This window comes from Musa acuminata, chromosome BXJ2-9, assembly GCF_036884655.1.
Source record: "Musa acuminata AAA Group cultivar baxijiao chromosome BXJ2-9, Cavendish_Baxijiao_AAA, whole genome shotgun sequence".
NCBI classification, from domain to species: Eukaryota; Viridiplantae; Streptophyta; class Magnoliopsida; order Zingiberales; family Musaceae; genus Musa; species Musa acuminata.
Genome location: NC_088346.1, coordinates 11,775,218 through 11,794,685, shown reverse-complemented (window position 1 = coordinate 11,794,685; position 19,468 = coordinate 11,775,218). Strand labels below are relative to the sequence as shown.

The 19,468-nt window shown below is 36.3% G+C and overlaps 1 protein-coding gene across 1 annotated transcript; it reads right to left on the bottom strand.

The window, feature by feature from the left end:
* Positions 1–4,582: 4,582 nt before the first annotated feature.
* On the bottom strand, positions 4,583–18,708 carry LOC135623300 (kinesin-like protein KIN-14A). The gene is made up of 20 exons (XM_065126100.1): positions 18,515–18,708; positions 17,349–17,506; positions 17,109–17,249; positions 16,770–17,022; positions 16,498–16,592; positions 16,353–16,406; positions 12,374–12,448; positions 10,816–10,890; positions 9,701–9,782; positions 9,377–9,472; positions 9,138–9,308; positions 8,940–9,046; positions 8,664–8,839; positions 8,407–8,571; positions 8,053–8,303; positions 7,796–7,959; positions 6,357–6,677; positions 5,949–6,271; positions 5,632–5,813; positions 4,583–5,048 (listed from the first exon to the last, which is right to left on the bottom strand). The coding sequence occupies exons 1-20, from the start codon at positions 18,600–18,602 to the stop codon at positions 4,972–4,974; spliced, it is 3,054 nt and encodes a 1,017-aa protein (XP_064982172.1). The 5' UTR covers positions 18,603–18,708; the 3' UTR covers positions 4,583–4,971.
* Between the last annotated feature and the right edge of the window lie 760 nt (positions 18,709–19,468).

The following is a 19,468-nucleotide window of genomic DNA, read 5'->3' as shown; positions in this document are numbered from 1 at the left end:
TCTTAATATTCATTTCACTGTTGCCCAATTTTCCTTTCCAGGATTAGAGAGAAATCGGCTGACAACTCCAACTGCATAAGCTATATCTGGCCTAGTACAAACCATAGCATACATCAAACTGCCTACTGCAGATGAGTAAAGTACTCTGGACATTTCTTTTTTTTCTTTCTCACTTGTAGGACATTGTTTCGAATTAAGCTTGAAATGGCCTGCAAGTGGGGAACAAACTGCTTTGTCTTTACTCATGTTGAATCTTTCAAGAACCTTTTCAATGTAAGTCTCCTGAGATAGCCAAATCTTCCGTTTCTTCCTATCACGAAGAATCTTCATGCCAAGTATTTGTTTCACCGATCCCAAGTCTTTCATGGCAAAAGAGTTACTTAGCTCTCTTTTAAGCTTTTCAACTTTTCCAACATCATGGCCAACAATCAGCATATCATCAACATATAGTAGTAAAATAATAAAATCATCATCTGAAAATTTCTTCATAAATACACGATGATCAGATGTGGTTCTATCATACCCTTGGTTCATCATAAATGAATCAAACTTCTTATACCACTGTCTAGGTGTTTGTTTGAATCCATATAAGCTTTTCTTAAGCTTACATATCAGATTTTCTTTTCCCTTGACTTTGAAACCTTCTGGTTGCTCCATGTAAATTTCTTCTTCTAAGTCACCATGAAGAAATGCTGTTTTTACATCAAGTTGCTCAACTTCTAAATTCAAGCGGGCAACCAAACTAAGAACAACTCGGATAGAGGACATTTTCATAACTGGAGAAAAATTTCTTCAAAGTCAATACCTTTCTTCTGACTGAATCCTTTCACAACTAGTCGTGCCTTGTATCTCTATTGTGAGCTGTTGTTTTCAGTCTTCAATTTATAAACCCACTTATTCTTGAGAGCTTTCTTCTCTTTAGGTAACTTTACCAAGTCATAGGTGTGGTTCTCATGCAAAGATCTCATATCTTCTTGCATGGCTTTAACCCACTCATTCTTATTCTCATGTAGAATAGCTTCTTTGTAAGTTTCTGGCTCTCCCCCGTTAGTAAGCATAACATACTCATGTGGAGGATATCTGGTAGATGGTTGCCACTCTCTAGTGGATCTTCTCAATGGAATCTCAACTGGTGGTGGAGGTGCCTGTTCAGTTGGTTCAGCATCATCAACTGTAGGAGTATCATCACTGGTATTCTCACCACAATCTTCTTGTTCATCTCCCCCATGATTATCATGAACTATAGGTGAAGGAACTGGACCCTAACTCCAAGGAATATAAACAGAGGTTTCTGGCTTCTCAATATTATCACCATCATCAAACAATTGATCTTCAAGAAACACAACATCTCTGCTTCTAATAATCTTCTTGTTCACTGGATCCCATAATCTGTACCCAAACTCTTCATAACCATATCCCAAGAAGATACATGCTTTTGCTTTACTATCAAGCTTGGACCTCTCATCTTTGGGAATATGAACAAATGCTTTACAACCAAAGACTTTTAAGTGATTATAAGATATATCTTTTCCTCTCCATACTCTCTTTGGAACATCACCTTGCAGAGGAACTGATGGAGAAAGATTTATCAGGTCAACTGTAGTTCTCATAGCCTCCCCCTAAAATGACTTTGGTAACTTGGCGTGAGAAAGCATACACCTAATCCTTTCTTCAATGGTTCTATTCATCCTTTCTACCACACCGTTCTGTTGAGGAGTTTTAGGAACTGTTTTCTCAAGCCTGATACCATGAAACCTGCAATAATTCTCAAAAGGACCCCTGTACTTATCACCATTATATGATCGAATACACTTTAGTTTTCTGCCAGTTTCTCTTTCAACACCAACATGAAACTCCTTAAAAGCATCGAGTATCTGGTCTTTAGATTTCAAAGCAAAAGCCCACACTTTTCTAGAATGGTCATCAATAAAAGTAACAAAATAAAGAGCACCTCCAAGAGTTCTAGTTTGCATAGTACAAACATCATTATGAACTAAATCAATAACATCTGATCTTCTAGATGATGGATATGTCTGAAATGCAACTCTATGTGTTTTTCCAGCTAAGCAATGATCACAAGATTTAAGAGATGTACCTTGCAACTATGGTAAGAACTTACTTTCTAGCAAGAGTTTGAAGTCCCTTCTCGTTGATATGTCCAAGCCTCTTATGCCAAAGATCTATACTTTCACCTTTTTGAATTGCATTAATCTCTCTTTTATGTAGCTTAGCTTCCATGACATAAAAAGAGTTAATCTTCTTTCCTTTCGCCGTAATCAGAAAACCTTTAGTGAGTTTCCATTTGCTTTCACCAAAATAATATGCAAAACCCTCATCATCAAGTCTACCTGTAGATATCAAGTTAAGACGAATATCTGGAACATGCCTTACATCTTTGAGTATTAATTTGCTCCCAATACTGGTCTCCAAGCAAATATCTCCAATACCCACAATCTTAGATGTACTATTGTTTCCCATTCTGACATTACCAAAATTACCAGTAGTGTAAGATCTAAAGAAATCATCATGAGAAGTGACATGAAATGAAGCACCAGAGTCAATTACCCAATTACTATCCTGAGCTACAAGGCTAACACAACCTTCATCACAGACAATAGTGATATTACCTTCGGCAGTAATTGTATTGGTCTCTTTTTCATTTTTCTTCATTTCATTCTGTTCTCGCTTCCAAAACCTACACTCTTTCTTCATGTGACCTGGCCTATTACAGTGAAAACATTTGATATCTCTTCTAGACTTGGATCTTCCTCTATAACCATGTGGATTTCTACTATGACTTCTTCCACGTCTTTCTTGTTTTTCAGTAACAAATGCCCCAAAAGAAGATTCACCGTGTTCTTTCCTTCTAGCATCTTCATTTAGCAAACTGTCTTTAACCATATCTATAGTTAGAGTCCCCGCTGGCGTAGAGTTACAAATAGTCACCACATACGTTTCCCAACTTTCTGGTAAAGAGCTGAGAAGTAGCAATCCCTGCATCTCATTATCTATATTCATTTTCATAGCAACCAACTTGTTTGCAAGACTCTAAAATAGGCTTATGTGCTTAACAATGCTACCACCATCTTTATACTTCAAATTTACAAGCCTTCTGAGGAGAGAAATTCTATTTCCCATTGTCTTTTTCGCAAAGAGATTTTCTAACCTTTGCCAAACAACATCAGCTCTGGTTTCATCAGAAATATGCTCATGCAAGTTTATATCCATCCATCTTCTAATATAGGCAACAACTTTTCTATGTTGAACTTCTCATTCTTCATCGTCCATAGTAGAAGGTTTATCTTTAACCTTGATAGGCTTATATAAATCTTTGCAATAGAGCAAATCTTTCATCAGATGCATCCAAGTGGAATAATTTGATGAGTTCAATTTAAACATACCATCTGACTGCTCCATTTCAATCACACAAGAAAACTAGCACCAAACAACCTGATGCTCTAATACCACTTGTTGGGAAGAAACCTGTTAAAGCGGAATATTCTTTTTCCTCTTTGTGTATCAAAATAGGTTCCTCATCAAAAAGATCAACTTGATATCCAAATGTAAATATCAACTAGCACAGCATAAACAATAGAGCAAATAATCAATCACATAGTGAGACCAAATCTTTTTAACGTGGAAAACCCAATGTGGGAAAAACCACGGACCGTAGTCCACCTCAAACTTTCACTATCAATAATAATGATAACAGGTTTACAGTAGGTCTTCTCTAGAATAACTAGAGGATCAGAATAACATCAAGATCATAGATCTTGGCTCAAGAACAGCATATCTTCATCGTATAGAATGGATCTCCTCAAAAAATAATTCTAGATCTCACAAAATGGATATCACAGAAAAGTACCTTAGAGAGGATAAACTGCAGATCAACACCGTTAGGATTGTAGAGTTTGCTGCAACGATTCTCCACATAAAATTTGGGTCGAAACTGACAACGTTTGACCACCGATCGTCAAGCAAAAAATCTCAAAAACCTAATCTTTCTTTCTCTATTTTTCTCTCCTCTTTTCTCTACACGTTGCACGCTGCAATCCGATCTGCACACGCTGCCGTCACCCTGATTTCTTTGATTTGGGCTCATGACCCAAATTTGTCCCAGCGCACGTATAGGCTCGACCCAACAGTTTTTAACATGTTTGTTAATGATAATATAACTGGTTTACAAAAATTACCATACCCATACCTTGAATCCTCTAAATATTAGAGATGAATCAGAACAAATCGAGTCGGCTTGGATTGTGATAAGGTCAAAGTTGTTGTCAGTTCGATTGGATGAAATTAATTCGACCCAACTTGTTTTTCAAGTAATATGTTGTAGCAATCATACCATTCTATCTAACCATACAATCGCAGAGGATGTACAAATAAGAAAATCTATGACTAAACTACAGAAATGAGATAAGTAGAGGATGTATATTTATTTAAGAAAAAACAACAAATAATAAGGTGTTGTAGCATTTAAGGTGGATAAAAATTTAAATTAACTTAAAAGGAGCACATGGATATTCTATCAATAACTTCTGATTTAAGAAGAGAAATGAGTTTGCTTCTTTGACGGGCACAGATTTTGGGAGCATAGAGTACAAGAAAAGCTGCCAATTTGGGAGCTGTTCCATCTTATTTCTAAGAACAAGATCAAGCTAATATAACTCTAATAACACCAAGCTTCACCTGCGAACAGCAAATGCAAGATGGGTTACATTACTATAGTCATTGTTCGCTGGAGACAAAACTCCAGATGAATGAATGATTCACATGATTTGTGTGTCAGCTACTGCTCTGCCGTGGTGAGACTATGGGCTTGCTTAAGTTTGTGCTGATACAACAGTACAAGGCAATCCTTTTCATGTTATTTGCTCAACATCTTTCTCCAAAGAAGCCATCCTGGTGGCTGCTTCCATTGTGAAACAATTCCATGATAAAACTGAACTCTTTCTTTGAGTCCTGTGTTCATAACCATCTCTTTGTTACCTTCCCGGATGGACGGGCTCTTGGCGGGCTCCTTGCAGTTTGGAGATTCTTTGAACCTAAGAAGGAATCAATGTCAGACTGAATCTCCATATGAGAGCATATTAAAAGAAACATTGTACAGATCAAGGATTTAAATTTTGGTTCGACAGCAAAAAATATACAGTGTGTGATAGAGTTGTCTTTAGAATTGCATGTGGTAGAGCGAGCATCAACATATGGATCAGATGTGATTGACCTAAGGTCATAAAAGCAGAATAAGAAGAATGAGAAGGGATTGTACAGGCCTGAAGGTAAAGAAGAATGATGACATGTTTTTGTCATCATGATTTGCTATTGTATTGGGTACATAAATTAAGATGATTGCATGAGAAGTTGCTAAGGTTTACATTACTGCAAGGTTGAAATTAAAAAGCAACTCAAGAGGATGGTGTTTCTACAGTCTGAACAGCTAGACACGAGAAAAAAAAATCTCTCTCGATGCTGCAGAAACATTTCTGCATATGTTAAAGTTGAGAAAAACTTTAACGAAGACACTTTTCGCCTTGATCATATGATGTGAACTCATTGTTTGCACCACATGAATTGCCATTTTGCTAGTTAAGATGGAATTGAAAAAGAAGAAAATAGATTTCTACTCACCTGAATCAACTGATTTTCCACCAAGTGATGATCTCCTTGATGCACTCAAACCTAATGTTTCTAGGTTAGTCAAAGATTGTCTCCTCCTTAACCTGGCATCTGCAGTAACTGGTGACTTTTCGTTGATGTCAGTGTTCCTGACAAATTTTGAAGATACTGTTTCTGTTTGACATTGATTGTTCCTGAACAAAAAATTAAAAAAAATAAAAACACACAAATCATAATATTGATGCTGCATAAAGAGCACTCACTTCCCAATCTACTCATAAAAATAGGTTGATCAGTTATGGTAGAAATGTTATGTGTGATCAGGTTACCTTCTCTCAGAACCATTTATTAGTCTGCCAAGGCTCTGCAAGGATTTTCTTATGTGAGATCCTTTACTGATAGCACCTTTATTGGAATCTCTGGTGTCTAACTTGGTGACTGAATTGATCTTATTTGGTGTGGCCTCATCCAATTTTCTGGTTTGGTTAAGTGAATCTTTGTCAAGTGTACAACTGCTCGCAATCCTTGGCAGCCTACTCTGTGTATATGTATTGCAAGTACTTGGGGAAGATTGTTGGAAATACTTGGTACCAGCTACAAAGTTCTCACTGTTCAAGCTTGCGTTGGCTTCGGGACCGATGTTTGAACATAGCTGCAACATAGAAGAAAAAATTCATCAGAGCACTCTGGATAGAATAAATCAAATAGGAAGCCTATAGTTGAAGGCTGCTGCTTACATGTGAAACTGAGCTTTCATGCTCTTTCTGATTACTTTCACAACTCAATCCTTCCGAACTTAATCTCCTGTTACAAGTCAGGGTACCATCTGTAGTGTATTTAAGTCTTGAAATGGGGGACTTCAAGACTTTGCTCTCTGGGTTGGCTGTTGTTCCAGCCTTTGGAACACTGCCATTCTCAATGCTCAGTCTTCGTGGACATAGAGGAGTATGGTCCGTCATTTGTTTTGACCTCTCTGAGACAGGTGTATTCTCTTTTAGCTTATATGGATGCATGAACTTCTCTTCCTTGATCATCAAAGCCTTGTTGAGATTATCTATCTGCAAAAACATCTACTGTTGGATGTCCTCTATATAATGAGAATTTGGCCAGAATAAAAAAAACTTTTATAGAAAAAAAGCAGATAGCTCATATCAATATGATTTGGTTGTGTAAGTCCATCATTACCAGACTCTGTCAGAGAAATTCTGTAGTGCCCAGAAAACATGAATTAAAAGGAGCAAAGCAAATATTAGAAGAAAGGGCAACTTATGGATAACCATCATATGTCTAACCATGATGGTTTCATCATGTCTAACCATCATGTGAGTTCGAGGATCACCACAATGCAAGTTATTCACTTGGTGAACCAAAACATAAGCTAGAATTCTTCTACAAACAGGTTGAGGCTTCTGTGTTTGCAATCCATTCTAATGGTGAAGCATTGACTCTTAAGATGAATTAAAGCAACTCCAATTGCAATATTCAAAATATCTGGGTCAAGTGCAACTATCTCAATCTAGTCCAGATTGTTCAAAGCCTTATGCCTTAGAAGACTGGACAAACTGTTTCTGACTGTTCTTTTATGTCTAAATTCATATACTACTAACATCATGGATGGAGTGAGAACAAGAAAGGCTGCAAAAGTTTAATCATGGATGGTGCGCAACAATCTCTCTTGCTTATACATTAGAGTCCATTTTCTTTTCTTTATTAAAAAAGAAACAAGAAAGTTAGATCATTAGTTCACTGTTATAGATTGGAATGCTTCTTTCTAATATTGATCATTACACATTAATATGGATCACTGTTAGACATTGGCACAATACTTGTTAGCCATACTGAGTACGGTTATAGATTGCTAATTCAAAATATAATTGGGTAAACGACAGGTCATTCAATTATCTTACAATATTAGCAACCCATATCTAGATATTCCAATTTGAAGCCTACTAGGGTAATTGGCAGATCTTAAATTATCTTACAAAATACAACCAGATCTTGTGCTTCTGGTAGAAGACAGCTGTAGTGTATCAGAACAATTTAAAACACAGAAGTGGATTTATCTACAAGCTTGGATATTAAAATCACAGTTAACTATTGCATATAAAAGTCAAGGATCATTATCTATGCCACAAGAAAATTTTAGATTAAACTAATGACGTTACACAAAATTTACCTGTTCTTTCAGATTCCGGATTTCACTGCTTTCCTTGTTTTGATGAGGAGCGCCAAGTTCAACAGTGGATGCTCTTTGTGCAAACTTAAGGGTACTAATTGTCTCTCTATGAGAATCAGATTCTGGGCTTACATGAGCAAACATTAACATCTTTGCATTTCCACCTACAACAAAATAGGAAAACAATATTTAGAATTTTAGATGACACTAATTTTTTTTTTAAATGAAAGAAACAGAATATTGGTTCTGTTTATAACCTAATGAGTTCTGTAGCAGTTGTGTAAGCTTGCTATTTCTGTAAGGAATATGTGAATTCTTCTGAGCTAAGGCAGTAATAACATCTCCCAAACAAGAAAGGGACTTGTTGATATGTTGTGCCTCCTTCAGTTGGTCACCTGTGACTTCTGATTTGTCCACTCTCTCACTACCTGCAAGGTCAACTAGATGCAGGCAACTGCATATTGTGTTGCCAGAAATGTCTTTACCATGCACGTGTACTGTCAAGACACTGCATACAAGCATAAAACATCTCCTAAGATCACTATGAGTATGAATAGAAATACAACTAGGCATAAAATGAGTATCTAGCATGAGAAAAATTCTATGACAACCTGTGAGAACGGCTGCTTCTATGGTTCATTGCAGTTGAGCTAAAGGCTCGGTTTTTCTCACCCAGTTTCATCAAGTTAAGAACATCAGCAGTAGACTGCACACCCCGAATAATAGCATTTGGAATGCTCAACCCACCATTGCCTGAGCAATTCATGATCTCTAATGTATTACTATGGTTAATCAACAAATCAAAATAACTTATGATATCTAACCAGAATCCAGTTGGAAAGAAAAAAAAAATAGCATAAAAGGATATTTTGTGTTTGCTCCATCTTCTGAAAGAAGATCCCGGACTTGCTCGTTATATATTTCAACCATCTGGACATGGATATCATATTTAATATCCTCTCGAATGCTTGATATCTGAAAGAGATCATTCAGTGCCATGTGATTGATCCCCAATTCCTCACATGATCCGTTTGATGAGCCACACTATTGCACGACACAAACACAAATGAATGGTGACCAATTTCCAGAATTATACATAAAACTTAAAGAACAGAAAAGCATAAAAATTCAAATAAGTTAATACCATGGTATATGTTTTACCAGCCCCTGTCTGCCCATAAGCAAATATGCAGACATTGTAACCATCCATGACAGATCTTATTAAAGATTGAGTTTCCTTGTATACTTCACCTGCACAGTCAGAATGTATATCAAACTTACTGTTAATCTTCATCAGAAACTTTAAGAACAGCAAAATGATGAACAAATCTAAGAACCTTACCTTGAGTAGTAGCTGGACCAAATACTTTATTGAACTGGAATATTTTGCGTGTATTTTGTGACTTGCATGGATCAAAAATCATCAAAGAACCATCATTTCCAATGTATTCTATACAACTTTTTGCTTCAAATTTGAGGATTGGCCTGATCCTGCAAAACACTCGAATATTTCCTGAAGAAAGGAAGTGAGATCTTTCTTGATCATATATTCTGAGAAAACAGACTACAAGGCAAATATACCTTTTAGTTCTTGAAGAATGTTATATAAATGTCTATTTTCTTTGATTGCCTGATGATATCCAGAAGCGCCAACTGAGAGCTCATGAATCTGGATTCCTAGATGATGTGGACAGCATTTTAGAAATTGAGCAGGCAAATACTGCAAAATCTACACAGAAGCTCACACTTATGTCGATTTTCCAAATGTTGCACATAGCTTTTGGACTTCATGTGCAAATGAAGCTCAGTAAAAACTCATGTACACTAAGTGAGTGATACTAGATTGCCCTAGAAAATATCAATGTAGGATGGCAACTATACAATGACAAGCAATCACTTGCCTACCTAGTTCTGTAAAATCATTTTGCAGTTGGGTCTGTAGGGTTATGAACTGCACTCTGGTTTCTGATAACAGAGCTTTTAATTCCTGCAAAGCAAGTGAAATGCCTCAAGAAAATTGAAAAATAGTCAAACAAGCATGCACAAAAACTAACATGTATAAGATTAATTAATGAGAACAAATCAATTTGGAATAGTCTATCTGATCTATAAGAAGAGACAGATAAAAAGACTGAAGAGTTTATCTGATTCTTTAATAAGTGAACTTATCTGATTCTTGGAATAGTCTATAATTATTCCATAAGTTGCAATAAAAACCTAATGGAGATTTTCTGCTCAATCTTATTACAGATAGAAGCTTATACCTATTAAACATGCAAGCATGGTTTTTTGTCCACAAGGTTTATTCTCAGCCTATTCATAAAAATTGAGATTGTGCCAACCAGTGGACTTGGGCATGGGACCACTCAAATGAAACTTTGTGAAGGTTGCACACACACCAGGACCACATGCCATTCCATCTGATTGTAGAAAAATAAGGTTATGAAACAATTGGGTGTCTAGTATAGCTTGGTGATCTGTGCCCAGAAAACAGTAAGAGATGCTTGCAACATATGTATAATTGTTTTATTTCTTAAGTATTGTCTTCCTATCACTTTAAAACTTAGCAGAAGGTGAAATTAATTGAAAATTAAACTTTATTCACCTTGTCGATAAAATTTCAACTATCCCAATGCCCAAAGAACCACCCGATATATGAATCTCATGTATATTTCTTTAAATGTCGATGAACTAGTAACTTGTGAAGTATCATATGGGTTCAATTGACCAACAAATTATTTTTAACATACATCTCATAATGTGATCATGTTTCCTAAGAAAGATTCTTTTATCAATTAACATTTTCTAAGAAAGAGTGCTTCATCTTTGGAAATATATATGTATGTATATGTATAATTTTGACAAGATCATTTAATTCTCTTGTTTTTCCATCAGAGTGAAAATAAAATAATTTTTTACATTTAAAAACATGATAAAATAAATGAATATGCAACTTTTAGTACATGTGACAGATAAAAGCATCCAACATCTTGATTTATAAGAGCACAAAGCATGTTTACCATTAATTCCTTCTCTTGTTCTTCCAGTTTATACCAGTGATCACAATCACCTTCTCTCAAACAAAAGCTACAACACTGCAACACCAAATAAATGTTTTAGATTATCTAATTCAAGATGGTGAATTATCAATTGTTCATCATTCCAACTTGTTTTCAGTGGACCAAACTTTTCTACTATCATGAATATTATTAAGGAAATGGGTATAGGCAAGGTATCATCTTTAGATTGTCTGTCCAACATTCACTGTGTAAAAATGCAGCATGTCATTAGCAGTTTTAAAGGTAATGTAATAGTTTATTGTGTTGATTGTTACTGTCAACAAACACAAAAAGATGACATGGTATCTTGTGTATCCCTATAAGAAACATAAGGTTATTAATACAATACTGTGCTTCCATTGGCCAGATATTTTTCATTATATATCTGTTAAATCCAATGTAAAATAAGTAACACGGGTTAAACATCATATAATGTTTCTCGGTGGCTCATGCCAAAGAAAATTTTTAAACACTAAAAGTGGTGGTCCAGAGTCTCGAGACTATATATGCTCTCAGGCTGCATCTAGATGTCTATTCAGAATCATTTATGACTTGTTCCCTAAATAACTATAAATAAACTGTGAAGTATTCCACCCTTGCAATTTTAAAGTGTAGATAATGTTTATACCTTCAATTTCTCCCAAAAGGAAGCTAAAAAATCTTGGTCAAGTCATAAGTTATGATTTTACCATTGCTTATATTTAGTTGTCTAATACTAAATTTTTCTAAGCATCCCATTATGCTACTTGCAAACATGAGGATCTACTGAAAAAGCATTTAGCTTGTAGTCAAATATCCAATTCTTAAGTTTAACTAGCTGCTTTCTGAAATGACCATTTAGAATTTCAACTAAATCAATGCTGTCCTTGTGTAAAGTTGTAAATCATATTTGGTCAACTTGTTAGGAGAATAATTCTCATAGATTTCTTAACATATTTCACAAGATATGATCTCTTAAGTGACCTTATCACTTAACAACTTGAACAACATTGGAAATGCTAGCTTAATCACACAATTATTAGTGCTAACTTTGACAAAGTGTGTCGATAGGCAAGTGTTAACCAAAGGGAAAGATGAAGTTTAGAATTTCCTAGCAACAACCAGCATGTATTTTCCACAAGAAGTATTTGGAAAGCACTATTTATGCTATTTAAGTGGTAGAAACTATATGTACTCAAAAAATGTCATATACATGACAATAGGGTTATCCAGTAATCTTAGATCATAAGCGGTGTTGGCAAAAATAAATTAAGCTTAGTAAGATATTTATTTAAATGCATGTAAGCAAGAATAATCATGCATCAACCAGAATCAGGTTTCAGTATTTCACAGGCAAGCATTGCAGCAAAACAAATCCTACTAGTATTAGGGCACATTTTCCTATCAGTTGTATCAGCAGGTTACTCGTGGCATTTATAATTTTATAAGAAAAAATTATAATATATAACCTATTGACTTTTGAAATGAGTATTTCTGAATTCATTTATTGAGTGCATTTGGATAGATGAAGAAAATGTACCTTGTATGTTTCCTTGGTTGAACAACTGTCAATAACATTTCCTTTCAAAAGAAGATCTTGAAGAACTGACTCCGACTTGTGAATGTATTAGAGAAACTCATTAGCCTTTTGAAATCTAAACAAGACTAAAATAAAGAGAAGAAGAAAACTTCCAACAGGAGAACAGTCACATATAACAAAAATTATATGAGTGAATATCTAATATTCACATTAAAGGATTAGTTGGCACTTGAAAAACCTTTAAGGATGCATATAATTCCAAGCATAATAATTACATGATATGTGATGAACGTTAATGACAGAAAAAGGAATGTTCAAGAATGGCATTAATATCTTATTCGATTACCTTAAATTCTCCTAAAGTTGTACTCTTATGAAAAGCCTTATGATATAAATCAATTATAAGTGTATATATATACATGAAAAGTCTTATGATATAAATCAATTTATATGTATATATATACATACATATTTATATGTATATATATACATACATATTTATATGTATGTATATATATATATATATATATATATATATATATATATATATGATATTTAATATATACCATATCATGTAATCTTTAATTCTCCAATTGTTCTTTGTATTTATGTGAATTCGTTGCATGAATTTAAGAGCTAATTAGTATTTATTGAACATAGAGCTAATTCGTTCCATGGGTGGCGGTGAACAAGCTTATTAGGCCCTCGAGGTTCTGCGGACTTTCCTATTCATTAAATGAGATTAATGATTCAAATGAATGGTTGGTTGGGATATGGTGCTAATTGCTAACATGTCAAATGTAGAAGATGATATTTAGTATACACCATATCATGTAATCTTTAATGCTTCAACTGTTCTTTGTATTTTATGTGAATTTGTTGCATGAATTTAAGAGTTTATTAGTATTTATATTAGTATTTTATGGAATGTAGAGACAAAGAGAGAGTTATGAGTGGCAGCGAACAAGCTTATTGGGCCCTTGAGGTTCTGTGTACTCAGTGATTGAAAGAGGCGCTCGGGCGCTCGCCTAGGCTCTCGGGTGAGGCGAGGCCAGGCCCGAGCGCCTCGCTAATGTCCCAGGCGGCGCGCTTCAAACAGGCGCCGCCTGGGCGCTCGCCCGAGCCCAGGCGCTGGGCGCTTCGGGCGAGCGCCTGGGTAAATCAAGTGACCGAACCAGGATTTTAGGTCTGGTTCGGTCCTGGTTCGGTTGTTAGTTGGTTCAATCGAACCAACTAAACCGATATAACCCTTACCCAACCCTAACCCGCTGCCGCTCCCGATCTCGCTGCTCGTCGCTATCGCTGCTTGCGCCTCCCGCTGCTCGCGCCTCCCGTGAACCCTCCAGCTGCTCGCACCTCCCGTGAGCCTTCCCGCTGCTCGCGACTCCCACGAGCCCTCCCGCGAGCCCACCTGCGAGCCTTCCAGCTGCTCGCGACTCCCGCGAGCCCTCCCACTGCTCGCGCCTCCCGCTCCCTTTCCCTTTCCCGCTGCCGCTGCCGCCGCTTGCCGCTGCTTCCTTGTTTCTCCGTCAGGCTCAATATACAGTATACTCTTAATATTAAGTTTATTTGAATTTTGAAATTATTAATTTTTAATACTGTTAATAGATTAATAATATATTATTTTGATTTTAATGTTGTTAATTTTTATTTTGATGTAAAATTTTATTGTTTTGAATTTTGAAACTTTTTGTTAATGTGACATTGTGATTTTGTATCTTAGATTTTCTTAATTTAATAGCATATTTTTATTTAAAATTTTAAATAATTATATTTATTAATTATATTATATATTTTTATATTTTAGCGCATCGCTTCGCTCGGGCGAGCACTTAGCGCCTCGGGTGTTTTTGGACCTTGACGCCTAGCGTTTTTTAAATCACTGTGTATACTTCCCTTTACCTAATGATGTGAATGCCTCTTGCAAACACTACTAAAGATGACACATCATACGCTTTATAAGAACTTGTGAATTATTAGAGCATTTGCATCTAATTTATATTTACATAAGTGAATTTTTATTATCATGCTATCATTTCATAGGCGTCCATCTGTATGCCTAGGCCCTCCATCTAAGTCTTACAAGGATCACAGCCTATGATCAAATAGCATTTTAACAACCCCAGCCAACAATGTCTTCCACTTAACTTGAGCACCTATAATATCAAAGTAAGAACTAGGAGGCCATGATGCATATAAATATACATTTAATGAACCATGAATAAAATGTGTCTAATAACAACTAGGGGGCCATGATGCATATAAATATAGATCATCCATCAAATGTGTCTATAAATTTTCAAATCTCTTATTAAATACCAAATAATAGGAAAAAACCGAAATGTCTTGTCCACTCATTTAAGTATGTTGTAGAATGGTATATGGACCAAATTCGATAAATTACGAATAATCTTTTGTAGACTATGCATGTTGATGTGCAGCAGGGTATAATAAAATTGTATGCATAAGCACAATAGATGAATCTCATTACTTGTTTAAGCCAATCATACCACTATAAACTGAACAGCAAGTAAACAGTGCCATAATTTCACTCATCAAGAAGAACGTGCAAGGAAAACCAAGTGTGGCATGCTCACTTTATCTTTGCTTCACATTCCCTTTTTGGATATCGCATATTATATCCCATTAAAATCAGAAAATACAGAGACATTCATATTAACTTTAAGATGGCAGACATATCCTTCTAATTTAGATTCTTGCACGTACATCCCTACAATCACCCTTCGTCCATTTGACCTATCATGAGAAAGCATTGTTAACCATAAAATAAATAAATGTATACATATAGATATACGATTTACTATCACCAAATTACCCTCCTTACTCAAAAAATTCCTTCTTCAACAAGGGTGTTATCCCATGGGCCTCGAAGCTACTGCATGTTGTTTCTATTCAAGTATTAGTGGTTGCCTCACAAGTCGTGGCTACTGTTAACGAGCTAGAAGTGTCATCCTGTAGTATGGGGCCATTGGTAATCACACTAGAGGCTTCTCATAATGTTGTACCTGCTAGAAGTGATAATAGTGCCCCTAGCATGACAATTATGTTTAGTAGGGATAGACCACTATGTCCACAAGTGACCTCTATAGTGCCTTAAAGTAGATATTGTTGTTAGGGTCAACATAGAGTGCAGGGATCTTCTTGAGTATCTAGTTCCTTATCTACAATTAAGTATTGTCAGGAGGGTGCAGTTGAGGTCCATTGTACACACATCATTGAGATCATGTCAAATGGATGTTGACCTAGCCGGGAACAAGGTTGACAAAATTGGTCCTCTAGGACTGCCAAGAGAATATAGAATATGATATATTCAGATTTATGATAAACAAGCTATGGTCTTGATGAATAAGAGAAACCATTTAAAATAGTACAAACATATTGACTGGTCATCAGAATCAGAAGCTACCTATAGATGCCACAGTTAGATAAGGATGATTCAAGTAGGACTAATATGAAAGGTGGAGGCAGACAGAAGGTCTTTTACTAGAAATGATAAAAGATATTCGATACTTCTGAACTTAGGAATATTGCCTTCCAAGAAGGCTTAATAGTGGGAAGAGACCCACACAGCCGACCCCAGATTGTTCATACACTTTGTTGCATCTAATGGTGCAATTTGATTCGTGTGTCATAGATTTTCTTGCATTATTGAAGATTTGCAAAAAATCATGAGAAACACATTGCTTTTATAGGCATGTTCCTCTTAGAAGATGCAAAACATAAATTGCCTGATGAAGCTGGGAGAAATACGGTAAAACTGGAAACTAGAAGTATGTGTTGACTGGCATCCAGATTAGTTAAACTAATGCCATTATTCTTAGGTCTTTGCACCTCTTATTTTCTCAGTTTCATAAATGCAGTAAAATTCTACACAACTTTGGTTCTTACTCATGTCATAATGGAAGGATTTTTTTGCTATAAATTACTACTACAATAGGTTTATCATCACATTATGTACCTGCTGTCCTTCCAAACAACTTGACATGATCTTGCTAAATAGCTTGACATGATCCTGCAACAAGGAAAGTGTTTTCAGATGAAATGTAGGCATATCTCGTGTAACCACTACATCAAATGATAAGTTGAGAGACAAGAAGTATTACTGTTTTTCCTTTATTCCATGACTCTATAAGGCTTTGATCAATGTTCTCCTTTGAATTAAACATCAAATCTGAAAGCATTGATACAAGGGAATCCACTGCATTTAAACAAATAAGAAATTACCAACAATGGAGAAGTACTCTCAGAAAACGTTGTAGATCAGTAACCATTGGCCTAATATGAATAAAATACACTTCTCATGATGGAAAACCTCCAGAAGCTACAGTCTACAGTGACACCATAGATAATTAAAGTTTTAGGAGACGAAACTTACCCTGTTTACATTGATCCATGTTCTTCACTAGTTGTGGTTTCTCAGCAGTTGCTGACATGTCTAAGCATCTAGCGTTGACTGATCCCGAAGAGAAAACGGGCGACCTCAATTGACCAAAAGACCATGGAACTATTGGAGATTTGACATGTTTCCAGGGTCCATTCTCTCCATTAGATTGCTGGAGTTCATGAAAATTTTTCAAGGCAAGGATGCAATCCACAATTTTGACTGCTGAACCGGCTTCCACAGTGTCCTGTTCCAAGAAAAATATTGTTATTCAAAGAAAAGAAAAACAAAACAAAGAAAGTAATTTTGTGTCCATAAATTATTGACTCTAACCCTTTCAAGATCTGAAGCCTCGAAGCTGGGAAGCTTGAGATCCTCCACAGCAACTAGGAAGTTGCGAACGTTCTCAAAGTACTGATAGGCAGGTAAAGGTTGGATGTCCCAGGCAGTGCCAACCGATTGACTAGCAACAACCTTCACAATTCATCATGAAGAAAGAGCAAGTCGGATAATAGTAAAAACAAATCGGATGTCACAATCATGAGAAGGATCAAAATCGGGTGACAACAGTACCTTCGGAACAGCACCAGGCTGGATCCTGTTGATGGCATTGCATAGGACGATGCCACTCCTCAAGCAGGATACGAACTCCTTCTCAGTGGGCTGCGGAGGCAATCCAAGCGGTCCGACGATGCTCTCGAGCCAACTGGCAGCTTCTGATCGCCTCAAAGCTACAAAATTGGATCAAGATTTCCTCTCAATGTCCCAAGAATAATAGCAACGCAATACTGACTAAAAAAAGCCTTTGGAGAATTCGGATCTTTAGCATGAACCAAAAGAAATCAGAGGAAAAGAAATAAAAAAAGATCCAAAATTACCATAAAAGATTTCATCAAGACAGCGAAAATCTCACAAAGAAACCCAAGCATACGGTGCAGAAAGATCAAAACCCTGGCTAGCAACAAGATTTCCATCAAAATACAGTAAAGAAACAATCAGAAGAGAGGCTTCAGGATCAAGAACCGTCAGAATCAACGAAACCTCCACGGTTTTCTTTAGAAGAACAAAGATGGTTCAACGAATAAGAATGGAAATGGGGAGGGTGAAAAGGTGAATAAGCTTCTTCAGCTTTTCTTGACGCCAAACGGCCGTCTCGAAAGGAAACCCTACAAGTCCTTCGTTCGTCTGCCATCCTCCGTCTTCTGCTTTTACTGCTACCAGAGAAATAGGAGGGGATAAGAGGAGCGCAAGCGCAGGGCTTGAGTTTAGAGGAAAGAAGAACGATAGAAGGGGCTAACAGCGAAGAGGATCGCAAGAGAGAGAAATCTTTAGCAAAACAGCAACGCAATACAGAGAAATCTTGCGAAGAGGATCCTCTTCGCAAGATTTCCTCTCAATGTCCCAAGAATAATAGCAACGCAATACTGACTATAAAAAACCCTTGGAGAAATCGGATCTTTAGCATGAACCAAAAGAAATGAGAGGAATAGAAATAAAAAGATCCAAAAATGCCATAAAATATTTCATCAAGACAGAGAAAATCTCACAAAGAAACCCAAGCATATAGCGCAGAAAGATCAAAACCCTGGCTAGCAACAAGATTTCCATCAAAATACAGTAACGAAGACGATTCGGGATCAAGAAGCGTCAGAATCAACGAAAACCTACACGGGTTTCTTTAGAAGAACAAAGATGGTTCAACGAATAAGAATGGAAAGGGGGAGGGTGAAAAGGTAAACCAGCTTCTTCAGCTTTTCTTGACGCCAAACGGCCGTCTCGAAAGGAAACCCTACAAGGCTCTTCCTTTGTTCGTCTGCCATCCTCCATCTTCTACTATTACTACAACCAGAGAAATAGGAGGGGATAAGAGGAGCGCAAGCGCAGGGCTTGGGTTTAGAGGAAAGAAGAAAGATAGGAGGGGATAACAGCGAAGGGGTTTAGAGGGAAGAAGAAGGGGAGAACGGAAATCGTAACGTTATAAAGAAAGATGAAGAGAGAGAAAGAGGAACGTTTGAATTCAAATCCGTAGGGCAGTGCCGTTAATGTTTGATCGCCACCCTTCATCTCGATTCTTTTAAGCACATCATCCAACGGTGCAGATATTTCCTGAGCAGGGAAACTGTCGGCGCTACCATAGACAGTAGCATGTTTTCGTCGTCGAAGTGGGGTTAATTAGTATTTGGATCCTATTTGTATCGTTATATTTATATTAAAAAATTATAATAAAATATTTATAATTTTAAATAATCTCATTTGTCATAATTCTATTAGTTATATTAATAGAAAACATAATATGTGAAACGGATCTATGATGAGTATCAAGATAATTTCAATGTTTTTTTTGTTTCTAGTAACTTTATCGGTAAAAATATAATTTCAACATCGCATGTACTAAAAATAAAAAGAATATTAAAATCAAGGTTTTAACATAGCGAAACGTACTACTCGGTACAGGCGATAGGTACTAGTGCAAAAAAGGATCAATACGGATGATATATTGATACACTCCAGTATATCATATGTCGATATGCTTAGTATAGTTCGGTACATTCCATATCAACAATTGGTCGGTACATCGATACCGATCAATAATACGAATCATGATTGGAATTATCTTTTTGCCAATCATTTTCGTATTGATTCAGTACATGATGTCGCATGTTGTGTTTTCTGACGACGTTAGAGCAAATAAG